The sequence below is a fragment of the Ricinus communis genome, chromosome 4 (assembly GCF_019578655.1).
Source record: "Ricinus communis isolate WT05 ecotype wild-type chromosome 4, ASM1957865v1, whole genome shotgun sequence".
NCBI lineage: Eukaryota > Viridiplantae > Streptophyta > Magnoliopsida > Malpighiales > Euphorbiaceae > Ricinus > Ricinus communis.
In genome coordinates, this window is record NC_063259.1 from 32,528,159 (window position 1) to 32,545,632 (window position 17,474).

Genomic DNA, 17,474 nt, shown 5'->3' on the forward strand with positions numbered 1-17,474 from the left:
TGTTTCACAATGAGCATCGGTGTTTTGATATTAGTTGTTTTCTCAACATATTTACTGGATAATTATTTCCAACTTTCAAAGTACTGTTTCTCTTTTTAGAATATGTAGGCTCTGAAACTGCAATTATACATTTGCACGAATTCACCGTATCTTATCTACACTACACAGGAATTTACAGAAACAAAGAACAAGAGTAATATGTATATATATTAGTCATAGAAGATATCAAGGAGATTTTCATTCTGTATTTGCTTTCCTTCTTTCATAGTGAATGATCATGTGTGTTTTTCTTGTCAAGTGTTCTTCTCCAAAACAGAAAGTGCAGGTGTCAAATAGTTGTTTGCTTTGTCAGGCAGATGCGCCACCTGCAGAAAGAAAAAGAAAGTAAAATGTGTGTTTAGTGTAGACATCAAGCTTACTGAATGATCAGGTCAGGTGCTTCTATTTTGTTTATCATATTAGCAAGATTTAATATTGTTCCTTACCAGCTCATACAGCTCCCTTCCTTGCTCTGCAACGTATTCGTAACATACCTGTACGTGATTTTATATATAATATATACATATCAGTAAATTCCATCTCTCTTAAGTTAAAACTAATCTCAAAATACAAAAGCATGCGCTTCTCACATCAAAGCTTTTGTTTCTTGCTGTTGAGTCGTGCAATGCTTTCACACAGATATCAGCCACATCCGCACAGCTGATACCCTGCATAAACAACAGCTAATTATTGTCATCACTGTCGAATTGCATTTCTTTGTTCTGTCAGGAAAACAGAAAAAATATTTCCCACCTGAGATATCCTGTTTCCTTGGTCAAATATAAGTGCACGTTGACCTCCAGGCTCTTCCTGCAAGATGAATCTTTAATTATAACGGGCTATAAATTTATGTTTACAACTATCAGTTCTCTGTAGAGATTTTATCCAGGATTACTTGCATAAATCTTACAATTACCAAGGAGTGGCATCTGAAATTACTTATATAGCAGCAGCCTGTTGTCAGCAAAAAGATATATATATGTTCACTAGGAGCAGAAACTCTGTAGCACACTGCGATGTTGTACATACTCTATACCTAATTCTTTACGCCAGTACCTAAATGCTAGTATATATATATATATAACAGATCAGCATTCTTAATCTTATGAATAAATTTTTGCAGCAGCTATCGCAGTGCTTCCTTTATTCCTGCCTAATTGAATAGTACATTCAGCAAGGCTAGAAGAGGGTGTAAATTAATTACCTTTAGAGGACCAGGACGAACGATTGTGTATCCAAGACCTGATCTCCTCAGTGATTCTTCCCCGGCCTGGAGAAATTTTAACCAAAGACTCTCTTTAGGCGAGGTGAGGTGAAGAATTAACAATAGCTAACTGTTACAGAATAGAATATTTAAGAAGTACAATTTGGTACAAACCCTCTTCGCTTTCAAAACTTGCTCCCTTCTGGTAGGTTCTACTCCTAATCCTGTACATGAGACTAAGACAAAATCTGTTTCTTGCCCAGTCTGCAAAACGTTGATTTCATTATTTTATAATTAAGGAATATATTAAGCACAGAAACTTTGAACCTCGTAGTAAAGCAAGTAGAAGAAAGAGGTTTTGCAACGTAATCTCATGCACAGAAAGCTTATTCCAGATGAAAAGATGTGACCAATATGAAAAAAAAAATAACAATAATTTGATGGACATTGCGATCGCTAGTAGATTATTTATGAGTGCAGAACATTTATTCAGAGTTTAATCGCAATAGTGTATTTTTGGTTAGTATTCTTCACTTTTTTCTCAACCTTGGCTTGGGCTTTTGTGCATATTGTTCACTGTAGAAACGGTAGCAAACTGACAAGAAAAACTCGTATATTTATAATGTGTTTGATATATACCATGATATACGATGACTACAAGTTAAGAATACTGAAAAACTTAAAGTTATTAATGAAGCAAAGCAACGGAACTCACAGGCAAGGCTTTTATATATTCCAAGATGAGCTTAAAGCTTCTGAGATCTTGCCTTGTTCCTGAAGGTCCTTCAGTAGGTCTCTATAGCAAGAAAATAAAAAAGAATCAGCAGAGCTAAGTAAAAGAATGCGCCAAGCTAATACTATACTTTTGTGTTTAATTACTGCATAATAGTAATCTGCATCCTGTTGTATGTACTTAAGAAAAATTAAAAGCAAGATCAAGTGATCATGACAAAAGCATATGAAGCATCTGTCGCACTAACATTTTCTCAAACAAAAGAAGGTTATGCAAGGTGTAACATAAACCTGTCTTCGAGGCTCAAAGCGTATGGTCAACGTATGTACAAGAAATGGGTCTAGCGGGGGATCATCTGGTTTGACAGCGCGGAAAGATGAGAAGGGAACTCTGACCTGCCATTTACAGAACAGAAAAAAATAAAATAAATGAAAAAGTAGATGCCACATTGAAACCTCTCAACAAAATGTAGTAGAGTCCACATAATTCTGGGGAAGGAAAGAGAGATGCATACCCTACAGAATCCAACTTTTGTGGTAATTCTAGCAAAATATAATTTGCTTTGAGTTGTATCAGCTGAAGGACCAGCTTCAAGAATTAAAACATAGGATCTTCCATTTCCTCCGACAGAGAGCACCAGACCTTCATACCTGCGCAAGGAGAAGATTAAAATGGATATAAAGACTAAAAACCAAAGTGAAAAAAATGCGGCATCCTATTGAATAAAAGAAAAAAAAAAAAGTGGGAGTTATGATGTACCTGTCAAGAGTGTAACCCAGAGGAAGAGAGAGCTTTTTTGATAGTTCTACATAGCCTCCTCTGGTGAATACATAACCTTAAGTAAACAGACATGAAAACAGAAAGAGTTAGGGGAAGCAAGTTGAAGAGATATATCTAGATACTCTGCAAGTATTCAAATATATACCTGAGAAAACGGCATCTCCGGTGTCGGTGAACTCGAACTTAGCATCCATACCAGCATCGTATTTGGAAGCAACAGCATCCTGGAAGTAAGTACCTTGACGGACTTGCCAGCCAATCAAGGAATCAGAGGACTTGAACTTGGCAAGCAAAAGCTTGCTTTTAGAGCTTTTACCAGCACGAAGTTGAGCAAGTTTGTTGTTGTAATCTTGAAAGGCTTTGGTGAGGTTGGAAACACCAAGGTGATCAACTCTGAAAAGATCGCCGGTGATGGAAGAACGAGCAGTGGCACAATAGATGATCTTGTTGCAGCCTTCAACAGCAGACGTAAGAGAAGAAGTATCACCGACGTCCCCGATCACAATCTCCACAGATCTCGGGAGACTATCAATGACTTGCTGGTCAGCCTTCCTTAACAAAGCCTTGACAGTATAACCCCTCAGCATAAGCTTTCTAATAAGAATGCGGCCAATGCGGCTGGTTGCTCCAACAACAAGGACAGTAGTATTCTGAGCGCCAGGGATAGCAAATTCGCACATTGGGCCCTCCCTTATGAGCAAGGCATCCAAAGACTCCAAGTCATCCGCACGTGTAGTTCTCGATATTTGTCCCAAACCTGAAAACTTTCTCCACACCTCGTCGAATATCTGCCGAGACTTCCTCCCTAGTCCAACGGGGTTCACGTCATCCAGACTTAGGGATTGCTGCTGCTTTCTGCTGCTTTCATTCTCGTTCTCTTTCTCTTTCTCTTTCTCGCTGTTGCTGCTGCTGCCTGCTCTCACACTCACGGCTCTTCTTTTGTTGATGATCTTTGATGGGAAACCTCCTATGAGTTTGGGATGTTGAGAGCTTGCTGCTGTTGGAGTAGGACTAACACTTGCGCATCCTCTCATCTTTGCCTTTCCTCTATTTCTTTTTCTTCTTTCTTCTTAATTTTCTTGTGACAATATAATACAGATATATGTATCTGCTTCCTTCCCCCAACAATAATTAATACTATCAACGCCTTCTTCTCCTCTTTTTCATTCCATAAGTAATATTAATTCGACATGCTCACTACTTCAACTTCACTACACGCACCAAAGATTTGCATTTATCTCTCTCTCTCTTTTCTGTAAGCAACTATGTTCATGTTTGAGAAGTCTAATTCATATGTAACCCAAAAATAAAATAAATAAAAAAGAAATCTAATTCATAAAAGAATGACGACCACAGAAACGGGAATGGGGTTTCAAACAGCCATACTTTGAGCCAAGAAACCTGCCACGTTCGCTTGCTATTTACCTCTCATTTCCTTCACAACTTTTTGACCATTTTATTTCTTTAAATTATTTTTTGTCACAAGTTTTTATCTTATTAATCTTTCTGTACTTCCCCGTATTTCCTCCGATAGCTTCTTCGTATGTTCTTATGTCCCAGCAAGCACTTTGGTTACATCATGCGTGCCATGTACTGACAATAACCTAATACTGCTGGCTACTTCTTACTTTAGTCTCTGGCTTTTACGTTAAAACCACAAATGTGGCTGATAAATCTTAATTTCCCGTAATCCCCGACCAATCCATTCACAAGTCGTAGCTCTTGAGACAACCACCTTACACAAACTGAATAAGCTTTGGTCAAACATATATACATCAGTATCAGCAGACTATTATGCCAAACGAATTGGTGTAATTATATAATATACTACTTATTTCTTCCAACTTTAAATAACAAGACATTCTACAAAAAGTGGGTCAAATATTTCAAGGAGAAACTAGAAAAAAAAAAAAAAAAAAAAAAAAAAAAAAAAAAAGAAAAACAGGAAAAAGTAAAAAAAGAAAAGAAAAAGAGGGATTCGAAAGTAATTTCCCTCCATCATTCCTTTGTAAGAAAAACATTTAGACAGATTAGAACAATTATAGTACAACCGCCACCAAGGATGGCATCAAACAGATACAAGATAAAATCAAAGAATCACCAAATTGAGCCACTGCCTAGCACACATCAGTAATCCTATACTCGAGGGAAATAGTTAGCTGCTGCTGATGAAGTTGGCAGCTTTGGTCAATGAATTGCACTTGCTTTCTTTGCAGGGAAAGGAAGCCGTGGAGACATGAATGAAAAAATCGTTCCCTAACAAGCGTGATCATAAACCAATATGCTGTACTATTGTATGTCTATCCCCTTTTGAACACCTATGCCTGCCACTTTTCCCGCACTACTACTTTTCAAGCAGTGCCCTAATGGAGCAGCAGAAAACCATATTTGTCTACCTCCCTCATATCTGGAAGCCTTGCATCCAAAACAGCCAAATAATATGTACAAAATGGTTATCCAGAATTACCAGCAACCTCTGCAGCTCTCTGTCTCATCATCTCCATCACTGCAGCCCTTCGTCGTGAATCAGACTGCTGCTGCAGCCTTCTCAAATGTTCTTTCAGATCCCTGGACAAACATACATAGGCGTCAATAATTTGCTAGCATAATCGTCAAAATCAGGGAGAGGGGTAGGAAAGACATGAAAGGAAATAATTGCCAGCTGGGTTGTAGTTTATAACAGCAAGGTTGAATCATAAACCTGCAACGTGGTACGTGGCATTCAGATTCCTTGCATGCTCGAGCATGAAGTTGCAGGAGATACCACATTTTCTTACACAGAACACAACCTCCAGATGCACGTGTCTTGCATTGTATCCCGTGCCGGAAAAGCCCTTTCACCTTACGACAATTTGGATATTGGCAATGTGGAGATCGACATTGTGAAGCATGCACCAGAAGATCAAGCATTCTCCTTAGCTGCAGTTTCATACAAGCAATTGCATCAGGCTCCACAAAAATGCTAATTTTGGTGAGAACACGACGTACGACATTGCCCAAAACATATCATGTACAAATAAATCAATTCAAAATAAAGATTCTCAATTAAGTTCTCTCTCATTACGGAGTATGAGCTTCATAAGCTCTTTCTTTCCACTCGGTTGTGAAAAAGGAACTAAAACTATTGTGAAATAATAACGAAAAGGTCTTTTTTTATTTAAGCAGAAATACAGAAGTTAAATGGGAAACAGAACTCAAACTCTCTTTCATCAATAAATACTAAAACACCCAAAAAAAGAACTGTATGAGAAAAGACCCCCTAATGTAAACCTATCTGAAAAAGGAGTAAGAAGTACCTGCAAAACCCTTTGTTGCCTAGCTTCTTTATTCTGGGCATCACGATCAGCCGTAGATGGATGATTAGTTAACTTATGAGGATGATCAATCCCCCCATCTTTTTGATAACAAGCATTGCATACATCATAGTCAGGGCAAACTTCACAGCGCCAACCTTGACCGGTTTCAATATCAAGATGACATATATTGCATGTTGTTACAAAAGCAGGAGCAGTTGGATTATGGAGATGGTAAAGGACCATCATTGAGGAATGCTTGGCCCGGCGTAAAGTATCATACTGATAATGATTCCCTTGGCATAGACTCAAAAATGCTTGTCTTGTGTCAAAAAATTCACTCTCAAGAATTTCATCTTTATCTTTTGTATCAGCAGGTACATCAGTAATTTCAACCTGCAAATTAGGTAATGATGGTTTCAAGTTTTTAAGGTGCAGGTAAAATAAAATAGAACTCAATAAAAGGTTTCTATATGCATCACATCTCAGAATCTAAGAGACGTGATAATCCAAGGGTGAGCAACTCACTGGATAGAGTGCATGTTTCTCCCTTTGGTTGACAGGATGTCGCTCTCTTTCTTCACGTTTCTGTTCAGATTCGTAACATCTTCAAAATTGAAAGCAAAGACATCAGAACCAGTAGAAGTGGTGGCTATAATAAAATAATTAAAATATGCACATCTGTCCTTAAGAGCCTCAGTTGAGGCAACACCAAATTAACCACGAAAATTCTGGAGGTCAATCAAACAAAAAACGAAACTAGGGCTTGTTTTGGTACGCTCTGAAAATGGAGTGGGAAATAGATGCCCAAGTCCAAGGAATTCTATTCCTTTTTCTTCTCATGATCATTAAACAAGATTTAGTGATATTCAACAAATTGCCAATATTATTTCAATAGGATTCAACTATTTCAAATATTAAAATATCATTAAAAAATTGGATTCTTTGTCTACCAAACAAAAAACTAGGAATCCCATTCTATGTATAGAATTCCATTCGCAAACCCAGAGCATACCAAAAATGGTTACACTTCTACTGGACACATGCCCACTAAATCAAATAATTCCAAGAGAATTGGAAAATAATAGAAGAAAGGAGAACACATAGAAAACGATCATTATAATAAATAACTTCTATATTAAATAGTAATGCAGGTAAAGATTGCAGATTTCTTACTTATCACAAATCTGAAAATTTTTGCACTGGTTGCAAACCCAACGGTTTCCAGACACCATTAAAATACAACAATGCGTGCAGCAATGCTGTAAATGAACCATGATAAAGTCCTCCTTCATCGGGCAAATTGTCTCACCAAGCTAGAGAGAAAGGAATCTTATTAGAATCAATAGTTATAAGCACGCAATTTTTAAAAATAGCGTGCATTGTTGTTAAGATAAACAGACTACGAAGAAATACTGTAAGATATAAGACATAAGAATTACCTTATGCATCAGTAACAAATCCTTCGACGCGTTACCAGAAAGATCTGACTGACCAGATGCTTTTAAAGCCCTTTTTGTTATGGTTTTTTTTGTAGTTCCTTTCTTGTTCTGCTTTCTACCATCTTCTTCTTGGTTAAGCTGATAAATTAAATCCTCTGCAGCACCAGGCCAATAGTCACCATCAAAGTATGGTAGCCTAGCTGCTGTTACCTTTGCTTTGCATTCACCAGTAGATACGAAGAAATGATCATATAAATTAGTTAGGTCAACCACAATATTTTCCTTTGAGGCTTTCCTCAACATCGACAAATACCTAAAATGAGAAAGATGACAAGCAAGCAACAGAATGGGAGTCAGATAAAAGAATAAATAGATTTTCCAGGTAAAGTATTAAGAGATTCCTAAAAGTTACAAGACTCACCATTCGCGGAGTTTATCAGATTTTGGTGTTTTCTGTATTTCTGGATGACAATATAAAATATAGTCTTCACCCTTTAATGGAGGGCAAGCCCATATATAGCAGCTTGTAAAACCTCTCTTCTTGCAATATTCAAGGTATCCAATCTGCAAATAGAAATGGGTATAAAAACCAAGGAGAAAAATGGAAGTTCCCAGTAAGAAATTGCTATACTTAAAATGCAATCCGTAAAACTAACCAAAATTTCATGGTAAACAAATGTACGCAGAGCCTCCCCTGTCACTGTTTTAATCTCAGGTCTGAAATACTTCACAGAATCCAGGTAGGACAAATAGACACGCCGCTGATTTGGAAATTGACTTTCTGATCCAAATTCTTGAACGTACATGCCAAATAAGCATACCTCCACACCTTCAATCTTCTGAAACAACAAAACTACCTGGAAGAAAACACTTTTGGTCAACACTCAGTAATCTATAATGCCATTGACTAATTGCAAATGCTGATGGCTGACATTCTTATTCTCTTTCTTCTTCTCATTCTCCTCTTGTGTATTTGTGTGAGAAAGAGAGGAAAAAAGACGGAGAGAGAGGGAGAGCAAAAGCGAAACGGAACTAATCGTTTACAGTGTAATAGAAGATAAAGTTTATATCATGCGCACCTTGGACTTATAAGGGAACTCAGTTGGATAATTCTCTTCTCGAAAAATTTCAAGGAACCGCTGCTTCACTTCCAATTTCTTGTCGACTGATGAAACGACTCGAATCACAAGTGATTCTGCTCCAGCAACCTTAAGATGTGCATAGAAAAAGGATAAGACTACAGAAATCATAATGTAGAGCGTAGACAGTCTAATTGAATGCACCATAAAAAGAATTTATATCTATCCAATGCAAAAGCAGGAGTTTTTGGAATGGCAGAATACAACATGGACAAAATATTTAAGAAAAGCCCCTGATATTATGCCTAATCGACATGATTTTAACAAACTTTCTTTAACTATCATATAATTTTACCAAGTTATTAAAACTTTCCTATACTTTATACTCTTTTGAGTCCTGGATAACACAATTATATACTTCTGGGGTAACCATCATATTTTCTCATCTTTAAGCCAGCCATCTAATATTTTAAGCTGTCCATTTGCTGAACATTCATCATATCCTCATAGCGAGGATTCAAATTGTTGTCTGACCTAAAATTCCATAGAAGATAGAAAAAGAAATATAAAATAAGCTCTTGCATGATAAGAAAATCACCTCATCATAAGTTTTTCCTTGAACCCTAGCCCTCTCCTGTCTTTCCTGTTTCAGTCTCCTGAACAATCTTTGCTCTATGTGGTCACTAAGTATTGTTCTTGGTAGATCTTTGGCCCCAAGAACTGCACTCTGCGGTAAGGGCTTACGCTCTCCTCTTTCAACCTCTGCTATGTAGCAATTAGGGCAAGTATATTCGGCTTGTCCACCATCATTTCTTCGACCATTAAATAAAGCGCAGATTTGATGTTGCCATGCTTCACATTTGTCACATTGAACCCACTGCATAAGTTTCAAAAAAAAAATAAAAAAATCAGTCTACTTATTTAAGATGAGCAATCAACATAATGACAAGTAAGGCCAGACAGACACACCCATTCTTCAGTCTCCTCGTCATTTTTCTTCTTCTCAAGCCTTGCCTTTTGAATAGGAGTCCCATCAGCAAGGATAGAGTCTCCACGAGCCTCATTATAACACGGAATACAGAAGTAGTGCCGTGTATCACCAGCTCCCATAGTATAATACATTGCATTTCGCTTAATGCGAGCACCACAAGGTGTGCAATATATAGGTGGTGGCTCAAAAGTCAGCTTTTCAACTGCACACAACTGACAAGAGTTCTCACTCATTGAATGCTCCATTGCTTGGTTCTTTTCTGCCTTCGCCTTACTCTGTACAAATGGAAATAAAAATAGCAATATCAATAACAGCAGCACCAGCAAGAATAATAATAACAATAACAATATAATTATTGATAAGAATAATAATTACAACAGAAATATATTATCGTCAATACAGCCGCTTCATGTCAAATGCTTACGCCATATTAGCCTGGCAATGCAGGCTGACAACCCGTGAAGAAGAGAATTATAAGAAACGAAAGCTATACTTGGATGTATGTATAAAATACATTTGTCACATTGTTAAGCTAACAAATTTTTCTACCATAATTCCATTTAAAATATCGAAAGATGATTCAATCTAGTTTTTGGGGATACACCAAATAGCTCTCCTATTTTCCCTTGTTTGAAATGTTTATTGTCTTTCTCTGAGCGCTTAACTATATATGTTAGCGTTCTGGGAAGGTTATGAAAGATTGGAATAAATAATTTCACCATGAAATATTTTTCTCAACTAAACGGCAGGAGGAAAGAGGAAGAGCCCCTGGCAAGCAGTTACCATAAGTTAAGTTGCAATAAGGATATTCACAGGGAACAAAAAAGAACAAAATATTAAGCTGGGCAAATGGTTTAAAGCAGAGAACTTTAAGCATATATAGACGTTATTAGGTTCATACATCTAACTGCATACTGGAAATACATATATAATACAAAAACTGCATTTTACATGTTCTAGAACAAAATAATCCTGGATACAATGCCCATTCACAAATAAACTCTAAAACATGGTGCTATTCTTTTTTCAACATAAGAGAAAAGAGGCTAAAGATAAAGACATTGTAGAAAGAAAGGTAAAAAGAAGAGCACAGATAGTGTTGCAACCACAGCTTCTAATTTAAAACATAAAGTAAAATATTTGCCAAATTTTCCACCAAGAGAATGCAGCCTCTATAACCAAGACTAATTCAGCTCAATCCCAACTACAAGTCCTCTATCTTTCCAGATGAGTCGATGATTATATTCAAGAAATGCAAAAACGAAAAGAAAAAAAAAGGATTAACCATCATTGATTATCCATACTTAAGACAACAGAAAAATGGAATAAAAAGAGCAAAAATTTTTTAAAAAAAAAGGAAAAAATTAAAGACAAGCTGTACATTACCTGGCCAACCCATTGTCTAAGGCCTGTAATATGCTCCCTAACTTGTTCTGGAGTGAACAGTTCAGTCAACGATACTCCCTTTATCTTTGGCTTCCCAGACTTGGTTCCAGTAGCACTATCAGCAGGTTGTGCAGAATTTTCTTGCTTGACGGGATCAACTTCTTTCTCAATTTTAATCTTCTCTTGCTTAGCTAAACTGGTTGACTCATCCCTTGCAACAGATTCACCATCAGGCCTTTGGCTGTTTGTATCATCCATATTATCCTTTTTCTTCTCATTTTTACTAGGACTTCCTTGTCCAGAACTTATTGGACCTTCCAGTTTCACTTCCATGTACTCAGACTTAACTGGCATAGTTGTATCACCCTGTTTGTAATCTTGGTGCTGGGCATCCTGGGACACAAGGGAATCAGCGGTTACAGAAGCAGACACAGCAGAACTTTCACTCTCAGGTTTAAGAGAGCGGGAGGACTGCTCTATCTTCATGCGCTTTAAAGAAGGATGTAGCTCTTCGGAAGTTTCAACTGATGGATATTTCGAAATCAACTTAGCAGTATTATCACCAATATCATTAGGTTTGCTTGATAAACCAGGATCTGAGACTGGACGAGTGCGTGGCCTCATTTGCGCCTCTATATAATTTTTGACAGGAATACAGACAGGGCAACCTACATCTCTGCAGTGCTTGTTGTGTCGAATCAATATCCTGGTATGATGGCATCGAGGATATGGGCATGGAGATGTGTTACATTTATCCATATGTCTCAACAGTTTTTGGGCATTAATGCAATTAGTTTCTGGACATTTCCCTTCTGGGGCTGTACACCTACGAGCATGCCGCAAAAACAGAAGCCACCTCTGTTGATTTCTGAACTGTCGGTCAGGATTTGCATTTCCAGATCTACATGTAACACCATTTGAGTTTTGGCTCTCGGATGTGCTTCTAGGAGGAACATTCTGACCAATAAATGATCCTTCTGAAGCTAAATTATTACGTTGAGCTTCATCCTGACCATATATTCTTTGACGGAAGTCCTCCTGGACATGCTGATCATGCAACATGCTCCTAGGTATGCCAGTTCTGCCTTGCAAATTAGGATGCCATTGACTCTGCAATACTGAATCTGATGGTGTCCCAACAGCAAGGCAATCAAAATCACTTTGAGACTCTGAAACCAATTGATGTGGATGTAATATCTGTTGCATTTGCTGCGAATTTTGTGCCAGTGACGAACACATTTCATTCTGCCCAGATGGAAGAGAGAGATTTTGTGCACCCCGGGGACGGTCTTCAACAACATTCTGCTGGAATTGACTTTGTAGCTCAGATATTTGGAAATGTTGAGGGGTTTGTGAGTGGAGATTTTCATTGTGATGCTCCATCCCAGGCTCAAGCTTAACCTGGCTACTAGGATCAGATGCCAGCTGAGACTGATCAAAAGTATCATGCAACAGAGGGTGCTGCTGGTTTTGCTGCTTTTGTAGGCTATGTTGCTGAATGAATTGTTGCTGTGGGAATTGATGAAGATGTTGCTGAAATTGCTGCTGTTGGTGAGTTTGTAACACACTGTCTCTTGAAGGTACTGGAGACTGGAAATTCATCTTTTCAGATTGATCAACCGACTGGGATTTTACATGCGCAGCTTGTTGTATACCTTGTAAATTTGATTGATTATTTACCAGAGACGAATTAGATTTGGACATAGGCTGCAAGTTCACAGAGGTCATATTTTGAGAATTCATCACTGATCCAACAGATGTTAGAGCGCCATAGAAGTTTCCAGAACCAAAAGTATCAGCATTACTCATTCCATACCCATCACCTGACAATCACAATGTTGGTGATCAGATGTTGCTCTAGCCTAAACTGAAGTCGCATTATCTCAAGTTACATATGACATGATAAATCTCAAAAACCAAAAGAAACAAGAGGGGAAGGAGAGGGAGGAGAGAGAGAGAGAGGGGGTACCCTGGATTAGTTGTCTCTGTTGTTGATCAAAGTGCTGCTGCAATGGTTTGGGAGAACTAGCATAAGGTGTGGAAGTCACATACCCCTCAGAGGTACAGGGTTCATTCACAAGCTGTAAATTGTTCCCAATCATCCCCATTCCGCCATTTAAAGCACCATTTGGGAACCCATAAGATTTCTGCTGCAAGCCAGATCTGATATTGCTTCCCAATTGGCTGCCAAGATTCTGCAATATGCGACTATTTTGACCACTGACATACTGCTTTTGCTGCAGGGGCTGTGATACCATCGTTGATTCAACAGTTGAATAACCACTGACATTATTAGTAGAAGACTCCATATTCACATAAGATTGGTTACTAGTAATGCTATTGTTACTATTATTGTTGTTATTGCTATTAAATCCAGGAGTTGGAATCATCTGGCTAGTCATTCTCTGCACACCCAAGGATGACATATTTCCACTAGAGTTAATGGAAAAACTGGCTGGTGACTGCTGATAACCATTAGGTAGAACTCCTGCAAGCATTTTTATTTTTTTTGGACATCAGTGTGGATAAGTAGACAAATATACATTTTTAATAAACATATCGTGAAGCTTACTTACCATCAGATCTACTAAAGGAACCACTGTGTATACCACTAGCAGACAACAGGCTACCTGTGTTCACTGTTGTAGCTGCTATACTATCACATCCGCTGGAAGCAATCATCATGGAATCTACAGAAGATACCATCAAGTTGGAATTCCCACCATGTGGTATACCAGGGGTTGGTATCATAGTGCCAATGGAAGAGGAAGGATTAACAAGTTGCACATGTCGTTGATTGTGGTTATTCACAGGTGTGCGCTTGATCAAACTACTAAGACGGCTCTCTAAGGTATTTAGGTTCATATAGTCCTCCTACAATAAAAGTACATTGTAAGCCACACAAAAGAAGAAACAAAAAACGACCAATCAAGGAATGAGAGAACAAATATCTGGAGTCAGTTGACGAGAATACAAGATCATGAAATTCAACAAATTGGTCACAAGATCCTTGATATAAAATCTTTAGCAGGTTTTAATAGAAGAGCCAAACAAAACAACCTTTGTCTGAGCAGCTTTAAATAGACCCTCCTCTAAGCGTTTGGCAATATCCTTGAATTTCTGTTTTTGTGGTTCGCTGACTGGCTGAGGCTGCCGCTGCAATATAATAGCAAATCTAGAGAAGGAAGAAAACAAAAGGTCAGATCCATTAAAATTGAAAGAGAAATTTCAGTATCAACAGGGGAACAAAAACTGTTATGCACTAATATTATGGTACAATACCCCAAATTCAAGGTGCCGCTGAGCATCAATATTCCTTCAAGTAAAAACAATATATACCATTGACTTTAACAGATTTATATACATTCATACAAAAGCATTAAGCATACACTACAAAGCTCAAAAATATATAAAAACTAAAGTATCATAGCCTCCTAAACTAAGCAGCCACATTACAGTCCGGGATTATGCTTCTGGGTTTGAAAAAAAAATAGTTTCATAGAGGTAAGCACCAATCAACTTCACAAGTAAGCATGCAGCAGCAAGCTAATCATCACCTTCAGAAGTTATGGAAAAAAAGCGAGATATAGGGTACCTTGATACTGCTTAAACTATCTAGAAAACCTTAACTAGCCCAGGATATGGCAGTCATCCTGGAAAGTGCTGTGCGTACATACTTCGAACCGCAAAAAAGCATTTGTTGAAACTCCAAAGTACAAATAAATGCAAATACAAACAGGAGCAAAGAATAGAAGTGTTACATTTTCTCTCGCATATAAATGCGAGCTCTATGAAGCTCAGGGTCCATGGAGAACATATTAGGCGGAGCAGGACCCCCACTGCCAGCAGTACCTAAATTCTGCAACTGGGGATTCCCATTTTGTTGGGGCAGTTGATTAGGAACCTGCCCTGAGATCTGCCCAGACATATGTGTCTGCACATTCATCTCCTTTAACCTTTACCTACAACAACCTACTCATGCTGCTTTAGCTCCAGCTGCAAGGAAAGTCAATTTTTTCAAGTTAAAGGGACAATTTATTACATACATAATATAGATGGTACTGACATAGTGAAGAAAGGGGATATGAAATAATGATATAGCAGCGCTTAAAATGGACAATTATAGCAAGGAGAGATAAGGTTTAAGAATTGGGGAAAATGAAGAATAATGTCAAAAAAAATAAAAGCCTAAAATTGATTAATGAAACAAAATGGACAAGTGGATCGTCGGCTGAAGCTAGAATAAGATGCAATTAAATAGTTAAGAAAGTCAAATTGAATGGTAAAACTAATTATAGTAAGTAACCCTAGATTGGTTTAGGTTACTGAAACGAATCAAATCAAGAGCAAGTGAAAACCCTAACGAACCTGAAGGGTGCAATTGAGAAAGAACAACAACGATCGGAAGCTTCGAATTAAGAGAAAACGTCAAGTTTTTGCGAGTCGATGATGATGGTCCCAATCCCACGTGTGAATTAGACACGCTAGCTCGCTGTTTACGGTTTATGCCGATTAACGATGAAGAATAGGACAAGAAAATAAAGAATCATAAGAAATCCTAATCGAAGAAAATAACCAATTCCAAAGTGTAGACGCGATTGCCGAATTATTTTCCCCTTTTTTTTTTTTTTTAGGTTTTCTTCGTTTCAGGGTTCAATCAATTGGGGATTAATTTCGTCAAATCGTCAAAGCCCCAAAAATAATAATTAATATAAAAAATGATAAAATAAATTTGCAAATACCGATATTATGCGACGCGAGCGTCTATTATTATCTTTTTATTTTTTTTTTTCTTTTCTTTTTTCACAATTTCAGCAGCTAATATTTTTCTTTTTATTACATATTTTTGCAAAAGGAACGGAGAAGATAAGTGAGAGGATTTTGGGCTGTTAATTACGATCGTTGGATAAATCAAGCGGAAGTGACAAATATGCCCCTATGTTTATAAACTATTTTCAGTTCTTTCCTTTTCTCACTGCATCTCTCTCTATCTTATCAGACTGTTACTTTTAGAATTGTCTTATAATTTTGATATATTTAAATATTGAGATACAAATTTTTTTAATATATATTAATGTAAAATTTTTTATATAGTTTATAATTAATATATTAATTAATAAATTATTTATTCAATTATATATAATTATAGTAAGACAAATAAATATAATATCATGACATATATTTGTCTTTAATACACAATTATTATATTAATGTATAGATTTTATGTTCGTCATAGAATTAATATAGGTTTATTTTTTAATTAAACAATAATTCTTATCCAAAATATAGTACCGCAAGTATACTTTTGATAGTAATTTTGATAATAATTCCTCATCTTATATGGAAATATTATAAATTATATTGCTTATTGGATCGTTATTATATGTATTTAATTTAGTATTAATTAATTTTACATACATAAATATTTTTAAAATGAAAATAAATCAATTCAAATAAATTAAAAATATTCATAATCAGAATGATAATAAAATTTTATTGAATAAAATTATAGTAAAATCCGTACAACGGGCGGTCAAATAACTAGTATATTTTTTAATATAATCTAAATATAAAGAAATTTAAAAAAAAAATTCCTATGATTTGAGAAATTATCACCTTCATAGTGGATTCATTCTTTTAAAATTAAAACTAGTTCATGAAACAATTTGTGAATGCAAGTTGCAGATAAGCCTATGCTATTTTTCTCTTCTAACGTACATTACAAATGCAGTTCAGAAAAAATTAAAAGAAAAACCACATTTGAAGTAAACTATCTTTTAGCATGTTTCAATTTCAGTGATCCTGATTAATTAATTGTCGTGCAGACATTTTGATCAAATTTATGCAGACAAGACCTTCCAAAATTCGATTTAGGATACTGAGAACTTGGAATGAAAATCTACTTCTTACCCAATACAAAATCAACAGATTCTCATTTTAATGAATGATGTTCTTATAAAAAAAAAAAAAAAAAGAGAAAGGAAAAATATCAGAAGTATCTATATATATTTTATTTTTTGTTAAAAATTTACAATCTTTTTATTTTTACTGTGTTAAAATATTAAAACATAATTTGTTGATTTTTATTTAAATTTACGGTTTTAAGTTAATTTTTAGTTTTTTTTGGTTGTTTTTATGTAAAATAACCACAACATACGTTTAAAAAAATTAGAAAAATAATATTTTTTTTAAAACTTGCACAACAAAAATAATATTCTTATCGATTTTAGAGTATTTACTTTCGAAAGTTCCCAAAAAGAAAAGTGCTAAATGATCATTGGTCCTTTTTAAGGAACCAAAATCTGACATTAGAATTTGGCCTGCTCACCTTTAGAATGACTCGTTTTTTATCGATAAGGTCATCATCAATAGAAAGTGTATTAAGATCATGGCTTGGAAGCTGGTATTTTAGGGTAAATGGGAAGTTAATATGAAGTGTTGTGGATAAGTGGACAGAGAGAAGTAAAAGTTGTGGCGGTTTTGGGGACGGTGATGATGGGCTGGTTGTGTTTAGTGTGGTGGAGTTC

The 17,474-nt window shown here is 36.3% G+C and overlaps 2 protein-coding genes across 2 annotated transcripts; both read right to left on the reverse strand.

Annotated features, from left to right (window-relative positions):
- Positions 1 to 107: 107 nt before the first annotated feature.
- LOC8281016 (protein HIGH CHLOROPHYLL FLUORESCENCE PHENOTYPE 173, chloroplastic) lies at positions 108 to 4,054 on the reverse strand. The gene is made up of 11 exons (XM_002513243.4): positions 2,902 to 4,054; positions 2,736 to 2,811; positions 2,491 to 2,626; positions 2,267 to 2,371; positions 1,959 to 2,039; positions 1,418 to 1,507; positions 1,244 to 1,309; positions 793 to 849; positions 630 to 707; positions 486 to 533; positions 108 to 365 (listed from the first exon to the last, which is right to left on the reverse strand). The coding sequence occupies exons 1-11, from the start codon at positions 3,788 to 3,790 to the stop codon at positions 294 to 296; spliced, it is 1,698 nt and encodes a 565-aa protein (XP_002513289.1). The 5' UTR covers positions 3,791 to 4,054; the 3' UTR covers positions 108 to 293.
- Positions 3,831 to 15,753, reverse strand: LOC8259930 (histone acetyltransferase HAC1). The gene is made up of 17 exons (XM_015715751.3): positions 15,316 to 15,753; positions 14,709 to 14,943; positions 14,008 to 14,122; positions 13,524 to 13,821; positions 12,917 to 13,435; positions 10,948 to 12,770; positions 9,540 to 9,836; positions 9,169 to 9,447; positions 8,571 to 8,699; positions 8,148 to 8,348; positions 7,913 to 8,055; positions 7,492 to 7,804; positions 7,226 to 7,365; positions 6,578 to 6,656; positions 6,053 to 6,445; positions 5,458 to 5,675; positions 3,831 to 5,324 (listed from the first exon to the last, which is right to left on the reverse strand). Exons 2-17 carry the CDS (start codon positions 14,891 to 14,893, stop codon positions 5,210 to 5,212), a joined length of 5,247 nt encoding a protein of 1,748 aa, XP_015571237.1. The 5' UTR covers positions 14,894 to 14,943; positions 15,316 to 15,753; the 3' UTR covers positions 3,831 to 5,209.
- Between the last annotated feature and the right edge of the window lie 1,721 nt (positions 15,754 to 17,474).